General features: G+C 38.9%; 1 protein-coding gene across 4 annotated transcripts in view; it reads right to left on the minus strand.

The window, feature by feature from the left end:
• ITSN2 (intersectin 2) overlaps positions 1–21681 on the minus strand; it is a gene marked incomplete at both ends in the record, with an annotated part of 129304 nt that overhangs the window by 73591 nt on the left and 34032 nt on the right. For 2 of the 4 annotated variants that reach the window (XM_080711856.1, XM_080711855.1), the window contains 4 exons: positions 11758–11838; positions 12838–12977; positions 17614–17701; positions 19534–19674. In XM_080711856.1, the coding sequence (XP_080567982.1) occupies positions 11758–11838; positions 12838–12977; positions 17614–17701; positions 19534–19674 (450 nt within the window). The remainder of the gene's footprint in view (positions 1–11757; positions 11839–12837; positions 12978–17613; positions 17702–19533; positions 19675–21681) is intronic. The other 2 variants (XM_080711858.1, XM_080711857.1) reach the window with 1 other exon arrangement.

Raw genomic sequence — 21681 nt, forward strand, 5'->3', positions numbered from 1 at the left:
CTGAGGATTCAGCCAATCATCTTGGCATTTTCCAATAACCATTGACTAGCTTTACCATTTGGAACTGGATTTCTTTCATTTGTCATCTACAAAATCCTGAACACTGGAGTTTAAAAAGGAGGCTAGAGAGAAGAGCAAAACAAAAAACCTCTAAAGTAATTAAAAGAAATTCCCTGCAAAAGTAGGAGCTAGACAGCATTTGGGCTGTTTTAATTAAAAAAAAAAAAAAAGATCTTTTTTCGATAAAACAGAAGACACAGAAATAAATCCTCTTATTTATAGCCAGTTGACTTTTGACAAATGCGCCCAAAACTAATGCTGGAGAAAAGATAGCCTTTCCAACATCGGTGCTAGGAAAACTGATTATTTATATATAGAAGATTGGAATTAGACCCTAATTTCTCACCCTGCACAAGAGTCAGCTTAAGATGGATCACAGACCTAGAAATCAGACCAGAGCCTTTGTAATTATGAAGAGGGAACAGGACCAACTCTCCAACATAAAGACACTGATAGATATTTCCTTGATAAGACCCCTGAAGCTCAGAAAGTAAAAATGAGGATCAATAAACGGGATGCCATTAAACTAAAGAGTTTCTGTGCAGCAAAACAAACAATCAAGAGTCTGAAGAGGGAGCCTACAAAACGGGGCAAAATCTTTGCAAGCGATTCCTCTTATAGAGAGCTGATATATTTAGAATATACAAAGAATTTTAAAAATTAACATTAAACAAATAACCCTATAAAAATGGGCAACTGAACTGAATAGACACTTCTCAAAGAAATACAAATTTCTTACTAATATATAAAAATGTTTACACCGAGCTTCCATTAGAAGCTCATTAGAATGGCAATCAAGAATACACACAATAATAAATGCAGGCGAAAAGACAGGAACTCGTAACAACCCTGTTGATGGAACTGCCCATTAGTTCAACTGCCATGGGGATCAACTTAGAGTCCTCAGAAGACTAGGAGTGGGACCACCCATGACCCAGCTGGACCACCCGAGAATCTTTCCAAAGGAACTGAGGTCGGAATATTAGAGTGACACATGCATATCCGTGTGTATAGCAGAAGAGTTCACAGTCGCTAAGTCATGAATCTAGCCTAGGTGTCTGCTAACAGACGGACGTTACCCAAGTGTGGTATATACACACACAATGGCATTTTGTTCATCCACAAAGAAGAAAGAATTGTCATTTGCGGGAAAATGGATGGAACTAGAGGATAGTACATTAAGTGAAATTAGTCTCAGAAAGTGAGTGTCCTGTGTTTTCTCTCATAACGTGGAAGCTAGAGAGAGACGGGGTGAGGAGACTTCAAATAAAAGAGGATAGCAGTGGAAGGGGATCTGAGGAGGAGGGTGAGGAGGGAAAGGGGGAGACTTGATGAAGGAAACAGTCAAACACTCCTATGGATATCCGTGAGGCGTTCAGTAACAGTAGGCTTCCAATACTGTGGGTGGAGAGGAGGGAGCCGGACACTACAGAGAGGGCAAGGCTCAGGACACTACCAAGAGCACAAGGCTCGGGACACTACCGAGAGGCCGAGGCTCGGGACACTACCGAGAGGGCGAGGCTCGGGACACCACCGAGAGCGCGAGGCTCGGGACACTACCGAGAGGCGAGGCTCAGGGTGCTCTATACATGTTTGTTTCAATCCCACTGAACCTCAACAGGATGCATGGTCACAGTACACCAATAAAAGTATATTGTAATGTTTTTGGGGTATACAAAAACACAATAACTATACATTAAAGCCAAGCCAAACTCTATTTCTTTTAAAAAATAAACAATTTATAAGTAACTTGACGGAAATGGCAGATCTGCTCTTAGTGTTATATTCAGAGACCTTGTCCGACATGTATGAGTAAAAACATTCGCAACATAAAGCCAGTAACACACGTTGCTGCATTCAGAGCGCTCAGATGCTCTGGTCTTATTTGCTGCACTTTTCTCTAAATTCTATTGAGAAGTAAAATAATGCACTGGTTACAGTACATGGAGAAGGAATATGGTTTAGTTAAGAAGCATGAATCTGGAATTCGGACCACCACGGTGTGAGTTGGGCTGTCAGTGACTAGCTCTAAGGAACGTTATTTTGTAGTTTCCTCATCTGAACAGGCCTCACAGAGTTGTGACAGTAGAATGAATTAATGTAAATACGGTACTTTCAGTAGCACAGGCCACATAGTAAGTTTCCAATAAGTATTAGCTATTATTATTGGCTAAAGCAAAAAACAAAATGAGGATAGTACTAAGTTTTAAAGGAGTATAAAGAGCAGACAAATGAATGCCCGACCTTAGTCTGGCTGCAGGGTTGACCCTCCGACTGATCCCTTTAAGACAGTGTTCCAACTTCCTCAACTAGCCCATTCCTCCAGCATCAGTAGTTCGCTGTCCGCTCCTAAGGCTGGCTGTGTGCATCCCTCTAGCATAGTCAGAGTCTCCTGACTGTGTGATGACTTTCCCACCAAAGTAAGTTTCTTGACAACAGGACTGTCTTATCAAGGTGTCCCCAGCCAAAAGAGATCCTGGTATAGTGTGGATATTTTAATGAATACTGAATGAATGAAAGTGCATAAACAAGTAGTCTGAGCAAATTAAGATCTGAAGTATACCACATGATCGCCAAAACATATTCTCTACCTGGCTAAAGAGACCCTAGAAATTCTTATCCTTGGTGTCATTCCTCTGGGTTTAGTGTTACTGATTCTGGGAGATCCTGGTTAAAAATACTGGTTAACAGCCAGGAGTAGTGTGCATGCTTGTAATCCCAGCATTTGGAGAGACTAAGACAGGAGGATCGTGGTGAACAAACAGCTACTTAGTGAGGCCCTTTGCAGCGCAGTGAGATTCTGTTTCAAAAAAAGAATAAAAATAGGACTGGGGGTGTAGCTCAGAGGTAGAATGCACCTGGGTTCCATCCCCAGTGCCACAAAACAAAACAAATATTAACTAAGAAAAAGTAAACCAATCAAAACTTATGAACAAACTGGGCATGGTGGTGTATGCTTATAACCCCAGTACTTGGGAGGCTGAGACAGGAGGATTGCAGGCTTGCAAGCCAGCCTCAATAACCTAGTGAGACCCTGTTTCAAAGTAAAAAGTAAAATAGAGCTGGGGGGTATAGCTCAGTAGTAGAATGTCCCCGGGTTTCCATCCACAGTACCACAAAACAAACAAACAAACAAACTCATGAAAAAATTGTTCTTAATCTTGAGAATGGCACAACATCTCTTTTGGATTCAAGAGCTTCTATTCCTAGTTTTCTAGTAGGTTTTTTAAAATTATGGATAGATGCTAAATTTTTAACAAATACATTTTCTGCATTTAAAGAAACAACTGTATATTTCCTCTTAATCACTTTACATAGAAAATGAAACATTTTTACATGTTAAACCATCTTTGCATGGCTGAGATAAATCCAACTTGATTATGGTAGACTAATTTTTTTGGGGGGGTGGTACTGGGGTTCCTGGAAGCCCTTCTACCCCCGGGCTACACTCCCAGACCTATTTTTAGACTTTTTTTAAATTTGGAAACAGGGTCTCTTAAGCCAGCGCGGCTGGCTTCGAACCTGCGCGATCCTCCTGTCTCCGCCTCCCAAGCGCGGGGATTACAAGCGTGCCCACCACGCCCGGCTCTTAATTAAATTTTTACTATTAGATATTTTGCCCCATGTTAAACTGGCCTACAGTCTTTCCTATATGTTAGGTTGATCATAGGCTCATACGGCAAGTTCTGAGCGTCCCTTTTTCTCACTGCTCTGAAACAGATGTATAAGAACGGAATTACTTATTCCTACAGTAAAAACACTGGGTCTGGATATTCTGTTAAGGAAGATTTTCAAACTATAGATTTTATTTTTATTTTTGGTACTGGGGGTGGAACCCAGAGGCTTTCTATTTCCAGGCTATACTCCCAGACCTATTTTTATATTTTGTTTGGAGAAAGGGTCTCACTAAATTGCCGAGAGCCTCACTAAGTAGCTGAGGCTGGCTTCAAACCTGCGCGATCCTCCTGTTTCAGCCTCCCAAGCGCGGGGATTACAAGCGTGCGCCACCACACCCGGCTTCAAACTATAGGTTTTAAATGTTTAAATAGGTAGAACTATCTAGATATTTCATTTCTTCAGACAGTTTTAGAAAATTATAACTTGTTCATCTCAATTTTTGTACATAAAATTTGTCACAATAGCTTGTCTTTTGGTGTTTGTGGCATATTTAGCTGTATTTCCTTTCCACTCCTGATTTTTGTTTATTGCTGCTTATTTTCTTTTAAAAATCAATCTTGCCAAGGTTTGTTACTCTAAATGGTCTTTAAAAATTAATCCTAACTTCCTTGATTTTCTGTTTTACTAATTTTCTTCCACTTTCATTGGCTGGCTCGTTCTATTATTCTATCTATCCATCTATCTATCTGATGCTAATCTTCCCCAGAAATTTGTGTGTGTGTGTGTGTGTGTGTGTGTGTGTGTGTGTGTGTGTGCGTGCGTGCGTGTGTGTATGGTGGTACTGGAGATTGAACCCTGGGGTAATCTAACTTTGAAATACACTCGCTTTACTTTTTATTACACTATTTTACTTTTTATTTTTGAAATAGGGTCTAAGTTGCTGAGGCTGGTCTTAAATCCTCCTACCTCAGCAACACAAGTACTGGGATCACAGGTGTGGGCCACTGTACTTGATTTTTTTCTAGGTTTTTTTTTTTTTTGGCGGTACAGGGAATGGAACCGAGAGCATTCTACCTCCGAGCTACACCCCCAGCCCTATTTTTTTGAAACAGGGTCTCACTGAGTTGCAAAGGACCTCATCTAAGTAGCTGAGGTTTGTCCGCGAACCCACCATCTTCCTTTCTCAGTCTCCCAAATGCTGGGATTACAAGTGTGTGCCACCACGCCCAGCTTTTTCTAGGTTCTTAAGCTGAACACTTACTTTATAAATCTACACCTTCTTTTCCCTTACTATAATAATCACTTAAAGTAACTCTCATTTCCAGATTTGAATTTCTGTTCTTCCACCTACTAGCTTGTGAGAACAAAATGTGAATGGTAACAGTACCTCTGTCACAGGGTTAATGTAAGCATTGAATAAATTAATTTTAGCTTATTTTTTTTAAGGGGTTCTTTTTTTGTCTTTTTTTGGGGACTGGGGATGGAACCCAGAGCACCACACTTGCAAAGCAGGCACTTTGCCACTTAGCTACATCGCAGCCCCGAATAAGTTAATTTTAGAACAGTGCCATCACTGAGAAATCTTTCTTTCTTTCTTTCTTTCTTTCTTTCTTTCTTTCTTTCTTTCTTTCTTTCTTTCTTTCTTTTTTTTGTGGTACTGGGAATGGAACCCTTCTACCTCCAGGCTACACTCCCAGACCTATTTTTTATACTTTATTTGGAAAAAGAGTCATCTAAGCCAGCGCGCGCAGCTGGCTTCGAACCTGCGCGATCCTGTCTCCGCCTCCCAAGTGCGGGGATTACAAGCGTGCGCCACCACGCCCGGCCTTACCTTTATAACTTTGAAATATATTGACTGTTTCATTTTCACAAACAACTCTAAGTTTTCTCTTTAACTTTTTTATTTTGAAAATTTTCAAAACTATAAAAAAAAAAAAGATGTAGACAGTGATTGCCTTCACCCTTGATATCTCATCCTCCTCCCTATCTACAACGCTAGTCCTTGTACCACACTAACGGAACTGAACAGTGACATATTATTTAATACAGAGCTCATATTTGAAAACTTTCCTAAGAGTGTAAGCATGAGCCTTAAATTTGACATTTTTTAAGAACCCATGATTCAATCAAGAATCATGCACTGCACTTGTTAGTCATGGTTCTCTAGTCTCCTTTAACCTACAAGAGCTTTCTGTTTTGTAAGATTCACATTTCTAGAGTATGGGTTAATAAGCTATTTTATCAACCAAATCACAATTTGGGTTTCTCTGATTATTTCTCCACACTTAGACTTGGATTAAGTATTCCTGAAAAAAAAAAAAAAGTAGTCTTTCTCAGATAGTATCCTACATCATTAGGAAAGACATATAACATTGTTTGTTCCATTTTGATATTATCTGATCACTTTATTAGGTTGTTTTATTTAGTTTCTAAGTATTAATTTTTAAACAAAATTTAGAGGTCCATAAACTCATATAAAACAAAATTAATCTTAACCTTTACTTTTTATCTGAAATGTGGCATTTCTTTCTGATTCAAATATAAGTAATAAATTAATATTACCTACCTGTCCTTGTAACATTTTTCACTTACAGAATCACAGATATTTTCTTTTGTTTCAGATAACTGATATATACATCATACGTATCCAGACTTCAAAACAGTGTATCTGTTACTAAACCTTGGTATTTGTTAATATAGGAGCACATATATAAATATATCACAATTAAAAAAATATTTTATGACATAATTTGAAAAATAACTCTACGTATTTGATTTTGTGCCTTCAAATATTACTTTAAGAAGGAGTCTAGAGACTTCACTTAACTGTTAAATAATCCATAGCATAAAAATGATTAGGAAACTGGGCACGGTGGCACACACCTATAATCCCAGTACTTGAGAGGCTGAAACAAAACGATTGCAGGTTTGAGGATAGCCTCCGCAGCTTACTGAGACCCTCAGAAACTTAGTAAGATTGTGTTTCAAAACAAAAAAATAAAACTGGCTGGGGGTGTAGCTCATACATAGAATGTCCCTGGATTCAATCCTCTAATGCCACAAAAAAAGAGAAAAAAGTGTAAGAGGCTCTGCTTTAGAAACCAGTGTTCCCACCGCAGGCCTCCCGGCAGCTCTGTGGTCTCACAGGGCTTACTATTAATTCCATTTGCACAACCCTGTCAGCAGACCTGAAATGTTCTAACATTGAGTACATGTAGATTACTTAAGGTCTGACTTACAATCCCCAGGACTAGTGTTCCTTGCTCCTAAATTAGTCTTATTGACAAAATCTGACCTTGCCAGTAACAAAGGTTATCCCAGATCCTTGAGAACATAGGATAAGACCCAACGCCCTGGAGAAAACCACAGTTTTGGTGTTGACAGAGTCTACTCTCCCCCTAAGAAAAAACACTTTCCCAATCATAATCCACAGTTAATAATGGTGGCTTTCCAACATACTAAAGATGTTCTGGGGATTCTGGACAGCCCCTTTCCTAATAACAAAAACACTTGTATAGCACACAGGAGTTCACAAGACAATTCTGTGTATTTATGCTAATTCATTTAATTATCATAAGACTCTGCAAAGAAGACAGGGCAAATCCTCTCATTCATTTTATCAGTGAAAGAAGCAACATTTGGAGGATAAATGACAAATATGTACATAATTAGTAAATGGCTTAATAGGACTAATACTTTTTCAGATTTCTAGGCCAGTATTTTTTAATGCATTTCACTGTTAAAGATGAATAATGTACAACTTAAAATAAATATAGCCTGTTCAATGTCTCACCTTTATTTTTTTTACTGGTACACTATAATTTCACATCATAATGTGGATCATATTGACAATGGCACACATTCACACGGTACTTTAAACCCACCAGCACTGCCCTTTTTCTTCCTGCGGTTTTACCCAAACAGTAAAAATCATCAATTCTGTACATGTATACTATAGAGTCTAATAAAACATAACTTCCTAAAATATAATCAAATATTATAATTCTGTTATTGCTGCCACTAGTCTATGTGTGTGTGTGTGCGTGCGTGTGTGTGTGTGTGTGTGTGTGTGTGTGTGTTACTAGGGGTGGAACCCAGAGGCTTTCTACTTCCAGGCTATCCTCCCAGACCTATTTTATACTTTATTTGGAAACAGGGTCTCACTAAGTTGCTGAGAGCCTCACTAAGTAGCTGAGGCTGGCTTCGAACCTGTGCGATCCTCCTGTCTCAGCCTCCCAAGCGCGAGGATTACAAGCGTGCGCCACCACGCCCGGCGCTGCCAGTAGTCTAAAGGATGGTCACTCCTGATGCTCAACTGTCCCAGAGAGCCACATCATTAAACCAAGTGCCCGTGGGCCTGGTCCCATCACCTCTAACAGATCTGGCCTTCTTGTCATCCTTATTCACTTGGATCTCATCCCATGCTCGACTTCAATTCCCCACTCACCCTCTCCTCAAGCCTTCCCACTCTCCTGGAACTTCCTCTTTGTGACTTGGAGAGTCTCACATATCCACATCTCTTCTCTGAATGGAAACTCCTTTACCTCTGATTCCTCAAGCTCTACGTACTTTTCCTCTAGTTCTTTCTAGTATATCAGGGTCAGGAGATAACTGTAGTATTTTCCTTGCCATTCCCAGACCATTATTTCTCCTCACTCTACAGACTATGCTTTTCTGAGGATCATAGTCTCTAGCACTACCACTCTCCCTTCCCTCCTCCTTTTCTTCTTTTTTGTTTTTGTGGCACTAGAGACTGAAGCCAGGGGCATTCTGCCTCTGATCTAAACCTCCACTCCTATTTATTGTTTTGAAACAAGGTCTTTCTAAATTGCTATGGCTGGCTTCGAACCCAAAGTCCTCCTGTTCCTGCCTCCCAAGTACTAGGATTACAGGCACACGCCAGCATGCCCATTTCCATCTTCCTTTTTACTGCTACCCACTGATGATCTGGCCACTAATCCTCATTTATCCACACTCAGTACTCTCGACCTCTCTGGACATCCACAGAGATGACGCAATCAAAACCTTAGCTCTCGGGCTGGGTGTGGTTCAGGGTTAGAGCACTTGCCTTGCATACATGAGAGTGTGGGTTTAATCCCAATGCCACCAAACCAAAGAAACAAAAAACCACCTCAACTCTCAGGTTGACTCCTCACCAGTAACCTTTTTTACTTCACTTAATCTACCAGTCTCATTTGTATACTCTGAGTTTTGTCATCATCAGAAACTGGAACACAGCCAGGCGTGGTGGCGCACGCTTGTAATCCCAGCATTAGGGAGGCTGAGACTGGAGGATCGTGGTTCGCGGGCAGCCTCAACTATTTAGTGAGACCCTCTGCAAATCAGTGAGACCCTGTTTCAAAATAAAGAATACAAAATAGGGCAGGGGGTGTAGCTTGGAAATTGAATGCCCCTGGGTTCCATCCCCAGACCCACAGAAAAAAAAAAAAAGAAAAAGAAAAAGAAAAAAAGAAAAAAAGAAAAAGATAAACAAACAAACACCACTAAATCAAACATATCCTGCCCCCTTTTTATACTGGGGATTGAATCTGGGGCATTCTACCTCTGAGCTACACTCCTAATCCTTTTAATTTTTTATTGTGAAATAGGGTCTAGCTAAGTTGCTGGGGCTGACCTTAAACCGGTGAACCTCCTGCCTCAGTCTCCCTTGTACTGGGATCACAGATGTGCACCTCCATGCCCAGCTCTTATTTCAGTTTATCTTTATCATAATTCTTGTGCAAAGATCTGTAATTCCTCTGTTCTTCCCTCTTGGCTTGTTCCAGACCTGTGTGAAACCATGAACCTATTTCATCAGGCTTCTGTGTGCTTACACCTAAGCAACTAAACATCGGTGGAGAAAACGCATATAATTAGGCATGTTTTTCAATTTTAATTCATGACCTCCAACTTCAAAGAGGCATTTAACATTGCTCAATATACTTCTGCTTTCCTTTAAGTTTGCATGCCTGCTTACCCCACCAAGATGTCTATTTATGCCTACTTCTTTCTTTCTTTTTCTTTTTCTTTTTTTTTGCAGTACTGGGGATGGAACCCAGGGGCATTTGACCTCTGAGCTACACCCCCAGCCCTATTTTTTATCCTTTATTTTGAAACAGGGTCTCACTGTGTTGCAGAGGGCCTCACTAAGTAGCTGAGGCTGGCCATGAACCTGCGATCCTCCTGTCTCAGCCTCCCGAATGCTGGGATTACAAGCGTGTATCACCACGCCCAGCTTATGCCTACTTCATTTTCCTGAAAACTCTGAAATCTTCCAGCCATTCTCGTTTCTTGCTAAAAACCTTACTTCATTAAGCCATTGGGCCAGATCTTTCCATCTCAAAAATCAGCAAAACCTCCAGCACAGGCACCCCTCCCTCTTCTGCCTCAGTAAGTACTTACTTCATGTCCTCACCTACCCAGGAAGACTCTTAGCGATGGTCTAATTTACTTCTAATTTAAAGTCTTGAGGCTGTCGATTTCCAACTTCCCACGAGCAAATTTAACTGCATTCACATCTATCCTCTCCCCATCTGTTACACTGAAAGTGCTTTTTTATTCCTTTAGTCCATGCTCTGGATTTTTATTCCTTTAATCCATGCTCTGGATTTCATCTTAATCTACTTTGTTAGGAACTGGGCTCTATCAATCATCACTTTTTTATATTCAATCTTAATTTCTCTCTTTCTCATTCCTTTTTTCTCTCTTTATAGTGTTTTTTAAGCCCCCAAGTTTTCCCTTCTTGTGATCCTCAGAGCTGTTCTTCCTCAACCCCTCCTTTACGCCCATTTATTCTGGATACACTGCGATCCAATTTTTGTTTTCCACTCCACTGAAATGACACTTTCAGCAAGGCCTTTGAAAGTGTCTTTGTTGACAAAAATCAATGGATATTTTTCAGTACTATGTTTACTTATCACTACAGAAGGCCTCTTTTCTTGCTTTTTGTGACAAGTCAAGTCTCCTGACCATTCTGACAGTTAAGATTTCACACTCCTGTAGTTTATCAAATTGCCTCTGATGAAAGTATTAATAAGTGAAAGACTAGAGGGCAGGAAGCAGAGAGGAGAAAGTAAAACAAGAGACAAGAATAATCTGCTGGCCTTGTGCAGAATCAAATGCTAAATGATCAGACCACTTGAGCACAGTCCACAAATCATCACTGAATCTCAATTTATAGATGAAGAAACTTGGGTTTAAATTTCTGTGCAATCTGTATCAGATTATTTGAGACCAGATAATCTGGCCAGATACGCTACAACCATAAAGGCTAGTACATCGGACCCATGCTATTGCCATCTTTCCAATCTCCTCTACCTTTGCTTAGGTAACAGATGAGTGGTATTTATAATGTTCCTGTCTTTACTGTGGAATAAATATATATGAAGCTGCCTATCGCCATCCATTTTAGTACTGAGTAGAAGTTGTAGTTGAAATCTACTGGGGTAAGCAAATGACTAAATACAAAGCATTGTTCTTTAAACTATGTTAAAGTAGAAATTTATCGAGTATTTAAAATACTCTGTGTAGTATGTGGCAAAATGAACAATTTATACATAAAATTGCATGTTTAGATCTGAAGTACAAGCACATCTAAACATGAAACCTGGTAACTAGCCTAAGCAAAGCTGCCTTGTATTACTGGGTTTTTAATTTCTTTATGGGAGAAATAATATGCAGCCTGGTGCACAGGTGATATAACCTTGCCCTAGATTTCAGAAAGTATAAGTTTAAGCAACGGTTCTCAGTCATATAGGCAAGTGATTTAATCGTACATTTCCTAGATTTTCCTTTGAATTTAATTACCAATCATCCCATTAATCAAACTCACAAAAACCAGTTGGCACCTTATAAGAAAGGTTACTGTGGGCAACCATCCTCAATTATGGCATTAGACTCAAACAGGCACTTGGACAGCAGAAGGATATTCCAGCAAGCAGAAAGAAAAAAAGTCTTTATTGTATGTTATTTCAAACAAAGATACTCAGATAAGAGCAAAGAATAGTCTAGTTAAAAAAGAAAACAGGAAACAGTAAAGTAACTAAAAAAAAAAAAAAGAGAAAGATATTAGAAAATAACCTTAAGTAAGAGGAAGAGGTTGTTGAGACAGCTTAGCAGAGACAAAAGGCACTGAAGAAGAGAATCATCCATATCCCCACACTGTAAGATAAGGCAGATAAAAAGCCAGTTAAACTATGTACAGATTTTTTAAATGTAAGGAAGATAATGGCTGACTTGTTTGACCATCAATGACAAACTATTTTGTTTTCTTTATATTTTTATGCGAGATATATGCTGTAAAAAGTGTTCAATTAACATTTTACACCTCAATTTTTTCCTACTTTACTGAAGCCACCATGGTATCTTATCACACTGCTTACTCCATACTTGGCGTTAACATTATCTTAAATAAGTCAGCAAGATAAAAGCCGCATAGAGAAATAGATTTTTATATAAGTGCTATGTAACACCTTATGCTCTGAAAACTTTATGCCCAGTTAGCATATAACTGAGTCTATTCCCTAATTTGATTTATGTGCCATGAGTCTGGTTTTCAGCTGTTATCATCTCTTTTTATAGGCATGGCTTCAGTATACAACTTAAACTGCACGGGAAGATAAGCACACAACATGCTCTGGGCATCTGCTCTGCCAGTGCAGCAAACAATGAGTCAGGAGGGAACTTTTTATGCAACGTTTAGAATGCCAGATTCTGCTTTGGAAGTCACTGATCATTGCATTATCTCATAAAGGTTAATTAAATTACATTGTAACAAAAAATATTTTTGCGTGTTAAAGCAGCCTGTACTAACAAAACTTTAAAATTTTCCATTTCAGAATATCGCCTGAGGTCATGCTGGCTGACATCAGTTTTTTTAATACTGACAAAAGCAACTGTTCTTGAAATATGTAGATGCCAATAAATGGCACAAAGTCATTAAAAAAAGGTAACTAGTAAATGATATGTTAGTTATAACATTTTTATAATATGACATTTCAGAGAACATTAAAATAATCTTACAATTTTGGCATAGCTGGAAATGATAAATGATCAAAGTATAATATGTATAGCAACAATAGCTTTAGTTATTCATTCTCTTCAATCAAAATAAGGGATGTAAGAATGCAGCTACCTAGAAACAAAAATAAAGACAGATACCTTCAATTGATTGTTAAATGAATCCATTTCTGAGAGTTTAGATGCAGTTTCTTTTTCAAGAGCATCTAGCTGTTCTTTAAGTCTTTGGCATAATTCTTCCTTTTCTAACGACTTTTTATGAAGAAAACTGATCCCTGAATCTGAAATACAAACATCAGACAGTTTACATTTGGTAGAAGTTCACAGGTCACTACCAGTCTGTCATTTACTGCCTGGTCAATGGTATAACAAGAGAAATACAAGGATTTACACACATTATATGAACTAGTAGAATAAAAAAACCCTCAGTGGTCATTTCTGTTTCCTAGAGTATATCCTGGAAATATCCTCAAAGGAAATGGGTAAAAGCACTGGCTCTGTACCCGAAGGGACCGGGACTGAAACAAAACTCCACTTTGAGCAGGTGTTTCAGTAATCTGGTTCTTAGGCTTGTCCTCTATACAGTGGTCATAATACCATCTACCTCATTAACTGGGGCAATGGATATAAAGACATAGAAGAGATCTGGCTCAAAGTAATTAATCAACTAATAACATGTTTTTTTTTTTTTTTTTTTTGTGGTACTGGGGTTCCTGGAAGCCCTTCTACCTCCGGGCTACACTCCCAGACCTATTTTGTACTTTTTATTTGGAAACAGGGTCTCTTAAGCCAGCGCAGCTGACTTCGAACCTGCGCGATCCTCCTGTCTCAGCCTCCCAAGCACGGGGATTACAAGCGTGCACCACCACATCCAGCTAATAACATGTACTGTTAAAACAGCTTTCTGTGGGGTGAGGTGGAGCACGCTTGTAATGCCAGCGCTTGGGAGGCTGAGACAGAAGGATCGCACAGGTTCGAAGCCAGCCTCAGCTACTTAGTGAGGCTCTCAGCAACTTAGTGAGACCCTGCTTCCAAATAAAATATAAAATAGGTCTGGGAGTATAGCCTGGAGGTAGAAAAGTCCCTGGGTTCCACCCCCAGTACCACAAACAAACAAACAAACAAACAAACAAAAAACCAGCTTTCTATTTACTTGTCATGCCTCCAAGAATAGGGGAATCTTCATAGCAAAGACTCATTAAGCACCAACTGAATTGTTTAGTAACATTATTTTAGAAGGTACGAACAGAGAGCTTCATTTTATATGACTGTTCCAAAAATATTCATGAAGAGATGAATAAAACAGATGTAAATATATAATGTAGAACACATCAAAATAAATAAAAACAGCAATATTACTATCAAAATGCATATTTTTAACTATATGTTTTCAGGGTACAAAAATCAAGATTTAAATCAAATAAAACATTTAGAATTAAGAATTCCTCTTGCCTCAGCCTCCCTCCTAAGTAGCTGGCAAGTAGCTGGCACTACAAGTATACACCACTGTGACTGATTCCATGGGCGTTTAATGGGGGCATATTTTTCACAAGTTGCTCTGCAACTTGTTTTAAATTTAACATCAAGATGTAGAGAGCTAGTTAAGTCTTTAAAATGCTCCATGGAAAACAGTATGGAGAATCCTCAGAAGAATGGGAACAAATCTACCATTTGATCCAGTGATACCACTTCTGGGTATCTACCCAAAAGAAAAGAAACCAAACTACCAAACTAATGCATGTGTATCTATGTTCATAGCTGCACAATTCACCATAGCCAAACTATGGAACCAGCCAAGATGTCCATCAACAGATGAATGGATTACAAAACTGTGGGATATGTACACAATGGAATTTTACTCAGCCATTAAAAAAACAAAATTATATCATTTTCAGGGAAATGAATGGAACTGGAGGACATTATGCTAAGTGAGATCAGTCAGTTACGAAAAATAAGAAATTGGGTGCTTTCCCTAATATGTGAAAGCTAAGGAGAAATGGGTCAAAGGAGGAACTCTAGATGAAAAAGGAAACCCTATAGAGGAGCAAACAAGACAACCTAAATGAATGAGGGGATGGGGGGGAAGAAGAAAAATCTCTAAAACACACGATGTACTTAAACATATCAAAGTCAACCACTAAGCCAAGCAAGGGAAGGAGGGATGGGGAAGGAATGGGGTGGGAATTGGGTAGGGGTTAAATCAGTTTTTACCCCAATATGATGTATGAATATAATGCACCAATAAAAAATTAAAATAAATAAAATGGTCCATGGCAGTCTACATTATTTCCATATGCTATTTAACCATTCCCTTTTTTGATTAGCACTTGTTGTTTCTAATTACATAAATGCTGTAATAAATATCCCCATACACACATTCTAATGCACATATCAAAGTATGTTAAAGGCTAGAAAGTAAAAGAATTGCCCTATAAGAGGACAGGCACATTTAATTAAACATTTCTACTGTCTGTATTTGAGATATACAACATGATGCTTGGATAGTGAAATAATTACTCCAGCAGAGCAAATAAATCTATCCAATATCTTATATAATTACCTTCTATTTTTTAGCAAGAACATCTTGAATTTACTCTCAGGAAATTTCAAGTATACAAAACATTATTAACTAGTCACCATACTGTATGTTAGGTCTCCAAATTTTGTTCATCTTTAACTCTCAGAATGTACCCTTTGACCTCTCTAGTCTCTGACCCCTGAAAACCACCCTTTTATTTGTACAAGTGCAACTTTTTAGATTCCACATGTAATTGAGCATCTCTCTCCATGCCTGGCTTATTTCACTTAACATATTGTCCTGCAGGTTCATTCTCACTGTCACAATGGCAGGACTGTCTTTGTTTTCAAGGCCAAATAATACCCATGATATGCGTGCATGTGCACATACACCAGGTCTTCACCCATCCCTGCTGATGGACACTTGTTTCCATTATCTTGGCTACTGTGAATGAACAAGAGTGTCGATATCCAGCCCTTGAAACAGTGATTTTACTTCCTTCAGAAATATACCCAGAATTGGGATTGCTGGGTTATATGGTAGTTCTCTTTTTAACTTCTTGAGGAATTTCTTACTTTCTATAATGACTGTGTCAATTTACATTCCCAGCAAGTGTGTAAGAGTTCCTTTTCTCCACAACCTCACCAACAATACTTCTTATCTTTTTGATAACAGCCATCCTAACAAGCATAAGAAAATATTTCGGTGTAGTTTTGACCTGCATTTCCCCAGTGATTAGTAATGTAGAGCACCTTTTCAAATATCTGCTGGCCATTTTTACGTGTTCTTTGGAGAAATCTCTGTTCAGCCCTGTGCCCATTTAAGCTGGGTTAATCTGCTTATTGTGCAGCTTCAGAGGCAGCTAAGTCCAGGCTGTCTTCTGCCAAGTTCAGACTGCTTTTCTTCTCTTGCCAGGAAGCAATATTTCCACTGGTTTGACTTTAAGTTACAGAACAACTGGAACGTGCTGACTTCCTCTATTCTGCCATTTCAGCCCACTGCTTTTCCAAAGGCCTGTCATGAAGAAAGGCAGCTTGGCGATGGAATGAGGCCAGTGTCGGGCCCCCCCACCAGATCACGAGCATTACTGGCACAGAGACGTTTGCCTCCAGGTGGCTTCTGACTGGCAACATAGAGAAACTGCAACTTAGTGTGTGCTGCCTCCTTCCCTTCCAGATCATTTGTCTTTCTGTGCCTGGCTTATTTCACATAACCTCCTCCAGATTCATCTATGTTGTTCTTATGTATGTTTTTGATTATTATTTTCATTATTGTAGCTTTTTAATATTTAAAATCGGGAAGTATGGTATCTCCAACTTTGATTATTCTGTCTCAAGATTAAGGTTATTTGGAATCTTTTGGGATACCATACCCATTTTTAAATAGTTTTTTTCTATTTCAATGAAAAATGCCATTGAAATGTTGGTAGGAGCCAGGTATGGTGGTACAAGCCTACAATCCCAGTGCTTGGGAGGCAGACACAGGAGGATCACAGATGCATGGCTAGTGCCTGCAACTTAGTAGAGTTCTCAATTTAGTGGGATCCTGTTTCAAAATAAAAAAATAAAGCAGGGTGGGAGTGTAGCTCAGAGGTAGAGTGTCCCTGAGTTCAATTTCCAGTACCACCAAAATACACACACACACACACACACACACACACACACACACACACACACACACACCCCTGAACAGAGCTGGGCACGCTGGTGCATGCCTATAATCCCAGTACTTAGGAGGTTGAAACAAGAGGATCACAGCCTCAGCAATTTAGCAAAACCTTGTTGCAAAATAAAAAGGGCTAGGATATGTTCAGAGATATTAATGCACACTGGGTTCAATCCAAAAAGAAAGAAAGGCGAGAGGGAAGAAAGAAAAGGATCTGAATATATGAATGAATCCAAAGAGAGCTGACAGTATAGCTGTACAGTATAATATAGTATAGTATAGTATAGAGCCAGTTCATTAAGAAATGTAAAATATTTCTAGTCAAAAATATTTTAGGTCTATCGGTAAAGTTTTATAGCTGTCTATTTCCGCTTTAGTCATAACAATGAGCATCACTAATAATTCATATTTTAATGCCAATTTTAATGAAATCAAGCACCATGTTAGCTTAGAATCCCAAGCTTAGCCTCTCAGGACACACCATGTGCTTGGCCTACCACTGCTCTGTGCCATGAGCTTAGAATCCCAAGCTTAGTCTCATAGGAAAGTCTTGTCTTGACCAGTTCTTTACAGTAAGGCAGGTTGACAAAATGTACATGTAGTCTTGTGCTAGAGCCAATTTTAGATCATGTTTAAAATGTTATTTACCACAGAACAATGCTATTTTAAAAAATAACAGAAAATACAATCATTCTGGAAAAAATAAGAGACGAAGCACAACTTAAGAGACTTACCAGGTGTGTTATTGAGCTGCATGTTTTTAATTCTTTCATTTAATAATTGCTTTTCAGGTACCAGATAGATAAGCTTATTTTGGTATTCCTTATAAAAAGAAAAAGTAATACCTGATTAAGACTCTGTAATGCTGAATTTTATTAAACTTAAAAAAATGATTTAATTACTTTTGAAACTTAGCACAGAAAAAATACAGTTGTAACATGCTTCTAATTTACTTATTTATGTATTTATTGCGTGCATGCGTGCGTGCGTGCGTGTGTGAAGACATGCACACATTACTGGGGCTTGAACCCAGGGGCATTTTACTTTGAACCCAGGTGCATTTTACACGTGAGCTATACACCCATTCTCCTCCTTAAAAAAAAACAAAAAAAAGGGTCTAAGTTACCAAGCCCTGGCCTCAAACCTGAAATCCTCCTGTTTTAGCCTTGCAAGTACTGGGATTACAGGTATTCACTACCATGCTTGGCAACATACTTGTAATTTATAGTAAACTAGAATAAAATCACAAAGGACTTAAAAAGTGAACATTAAAATATACACTAAGGAATGAGTGGCTAAAATTAGGTCATTAAAGAAAACCAATGAAGTGTGCCCAGAAGCCTATACTTTTTGGCATTTTAATAGGTTAAAGAATAAGCGAAGTCTCAGGCCCCTGTACTAGACGGGGTACCCAAGCAGGCCATGGCACTTCAGAATACACCTGTGTAACCGAGGGGGACTAAAGACTCAAGGAGAACTAAAGAAACAGGCTTAAGTCAGGTAAGAATTTTTTTTGGCTTCTGTCTATACGTATAAAGGGAAAAGACTAATTAATTGCCAATTCCATATAGTAAGAGAAACTAGGTAAGAGGACTCCAGAGATGAAGAATGCTGCTATAGCCCCTATTCTGCAAACAATAATAAAGTCAAAACCCACTCCACAAGTAAAGAGCAGAATCTTCTCCACGAGTAAAGATCAGGTTCTGAGGGATATATTCAACATTCTCACCACAATTCTGAAAAGAGTAACTAAATCAAGATTTCCTAAAATCATGGCAAAGGTTTTACTTTAATGTGCACTGTGGTATGAGTATTGGTGGCTCCCCATTACTATTTTGATACCTAACTCCCAATGCAATAGGGTTAAGAAAGGTAGGGTTTTAGAAGGTGATTAAATCCTGAGGACTCTTCCCTAATGAACGGGATGGATGTCCTTATAAACCAGGCTGAGGGAGCTGCCCCGCCCCTTCTGCGACAGGAAAAAGATGCCACCTTAGAAGCAGAGAGCACGCCTGCATCAGACACTGAATAGCTGGCGCCCTGATCTTTAAATTCCCAGCCTCCAGATCTGAAATTAATGCATTCCTGGTGTTTATAACTTGCCCAGTCTAAGATGTTCTACAAAAGCAGCAGGGACAGAGCAAGACAAATATATGAACATTTTTATTGAAGATTTAGAACTCAAAGCGATAAATATTCATTTATGTAACAATATTAGGCAGAACTTAATCCAATGTCTAGAAGAGTTTTAGGAGCCGATGGACTGCCTGATTATAATGATCACACAACCCTGGCTTGGTGCACATGCTTATAATTCCAGTCTTGGGAGGCTGAGACATGAGGATCCAGGTTCACAGCCAGCTCCAGCTACTTAGTGAGGTCCTCTGCAACTTAGGCCTTGCTTCAAAATAAAGAATAAAAAATAGGGCTGGTGGTGTATCAGAGGTAGAATGTCCCTGGGTTCGATCCCTAGTACCGCATAAAAAAAATAATAATATATCACGCAAGATTAGTATTGCATATTATATTGTGTGTAATTATATTATAGGCCTGTCAGAGACTTGAAAAGTTTCACAATCCTCAAAGTGCAACTACTCTTCTGGGAAGAGCTAATGACTGCAAGTTTTAGGACAATTTAACAATAAAAAACATACCTGAAGTTCTTGTTGAAGTTGCTTGATTTCCATTATTTCCAGGTCACACTGCTTATCTAGAACTTCCAGCTCTGTCTTTTGAGTTTGCTTTCTGAGCCGAACATCTTGAAGTCTGCCCGAGATCTGCTGGTGCTTGCCATTCTGGAGGAAAATCACATAAAATATGTAGTAAAATAAGTGCTAATAGGTGATGTTCCTACCAGGAAAAATATTTTTATTTAGCAAAATTTTAAAATTTCATTTACTATTCAAACCAGTCTGAAATAATGTCTAAAGCTAAGTAGACTGTGTTAGATTTGTGTCTGTTGACTCAAGAGTTATTAGCAGAAAATACATCATGCTAAGAGCCTGTGTGTTAAGATGAGAAAGCACAAATGTAACATGTTGAATTTCTTCTGAACTCAGCACTTGAGCACTTATTTACATCAAGCTCAAAGAAAAAGGAAGAATAAATGTTAGCATGTGGCATTCTACATTACCTTCTCTAGCTTCTACTTCTACCCTCAAGGTTACTTTCTAATTTCTTATAATTAAACCAAAGGAACTTTTCAGCAGCGATTCTCTTTTCCTATATTCTGTTCATTGAGCAATGAAGACCCTTCCTTCCCTTTTCCTGAAGAGTAGGGAAAAAACAGATTGTCAATGGGGCCAAAGAAGAGTGAGGTAGGGTGTTATGAGCTAATGTGTCCCTCACAAAATACATGTTGAAGTCCTAACCCTGGTACCTCAGAATGTGACTGTATTGGAGGATCTTTAAAGAGGTAATTAAGGTCAAATAAGGTCAAATGGGTGTGCCCTAATCATATCTGACCAGTATGTCCTTATAAGAAGAGAACATCTTGACATAAGACACCAGAGAGGCACACGTACATAGGACAAGGCGAGGACACAGGGATAAAGTGGCTACCATCAAGCCTCGGGAGAGGCCTCCCAAGAAACTAAACCTGCAGACACCTTGACCTCGGACTTCTAGCTTGGAAGACGGTGAAAAATATAAATTTCTGTTGTTAAGCTACCAAGGCTATGGTATTTTGTTATGGTAGCCCAGCAAACCAATACAATGAAATGAGGAGAAATAAGATCCCTGGCTAAAAAAAAAAAATCACAAAAAAAAACCCCAGCTTTATTGAAGAGTATGTTTCATATTTGAAGAACACATACTATAAGGAATATGCTACAATCCATCCAAGAGCTCGCATTATATTTTCAACGTGTGGAAGTACAGGTCTGGACCTTTCCAGATGCTGCGCATTAACCTACATCACTGTGCTGGTACTGCCCCAGTGCTTGAGGGGAAAAAAGAAATCAATCTCAAGGTCTTCTCCCACTGCATTTTTAAGGAAAAACAGTCCACATGACAGTTTGAACTGGTTTTCAAGTACCAAAAAAGAGGTTAAGGTTTTTGCATCTCTTTTGTAGCACATGGTGTGACTGATAATTATGTATATATGTACTCATTTGTGTGCAAAAAATAAAAAATAACTAAAAATATTGTGCTAATAAAAATATTTAATGTTATTCAAGCCAATCAAATAAAATGGTAGACTACAGTTAAACAAGATTTAAATTTGACTCTACCACATTGCTAGGCGTGCAGTTTTCCAAAATTATACTGTACGGCCAGGTCAGGCTTACGGGATTTTAGGATTGTAGTAGAATAGTTCTAGTCCTTTTAACTTATCATCTTCCATTTCAAACAAAGTCTTTTAACAACTCGACCCTCTGACATAAAAAGTTGTAATACAGTGACCCGTATTAACTAAGAACTACTGTACTGTTGAACTAGAAGAAACTGTGAGCGCACTGAGGTGAATAGTTCTTAAATTACTGTTCTTTTTAACAAGTTTTGATGTACAGGGGATTGAATCCACACACTTGAACATGTTAGGCAAGCAGTCTACCACTGAGCTATATATCCAGTTCAGTAGAATCCTTCTACTCAAGAAAATCTTAGACAAAACCAATAAAAATAGAGGAGATAGCCGGGCGTGGTGGCGCACGCTTGTCATCCCAGCATTCGGGAGGCTGAGACCTGGAGGATCGCGGTTCGTGGACAGCCTCAGCTACTTAGTGAGGTCCTCTGCAACTCAGTGAGACCCGGTTTCAAAATAAAGAATAAAAAATAGGGCAGGGGGTTTAGCTTGGAGG

Source organism: Muscardinus avellanarius (assembly GCF_963383645.1).
Source record: "Muscardinus avellanarius genome assembly, chromosome: 15".
NCBI classification, from domain to species: domain Eukaryota; kingdom Metazoa; phylum Chordata; class Mammalia; order Rodentia; family Gliridae; genus Muscardinus; species Muscardinus avellanarius.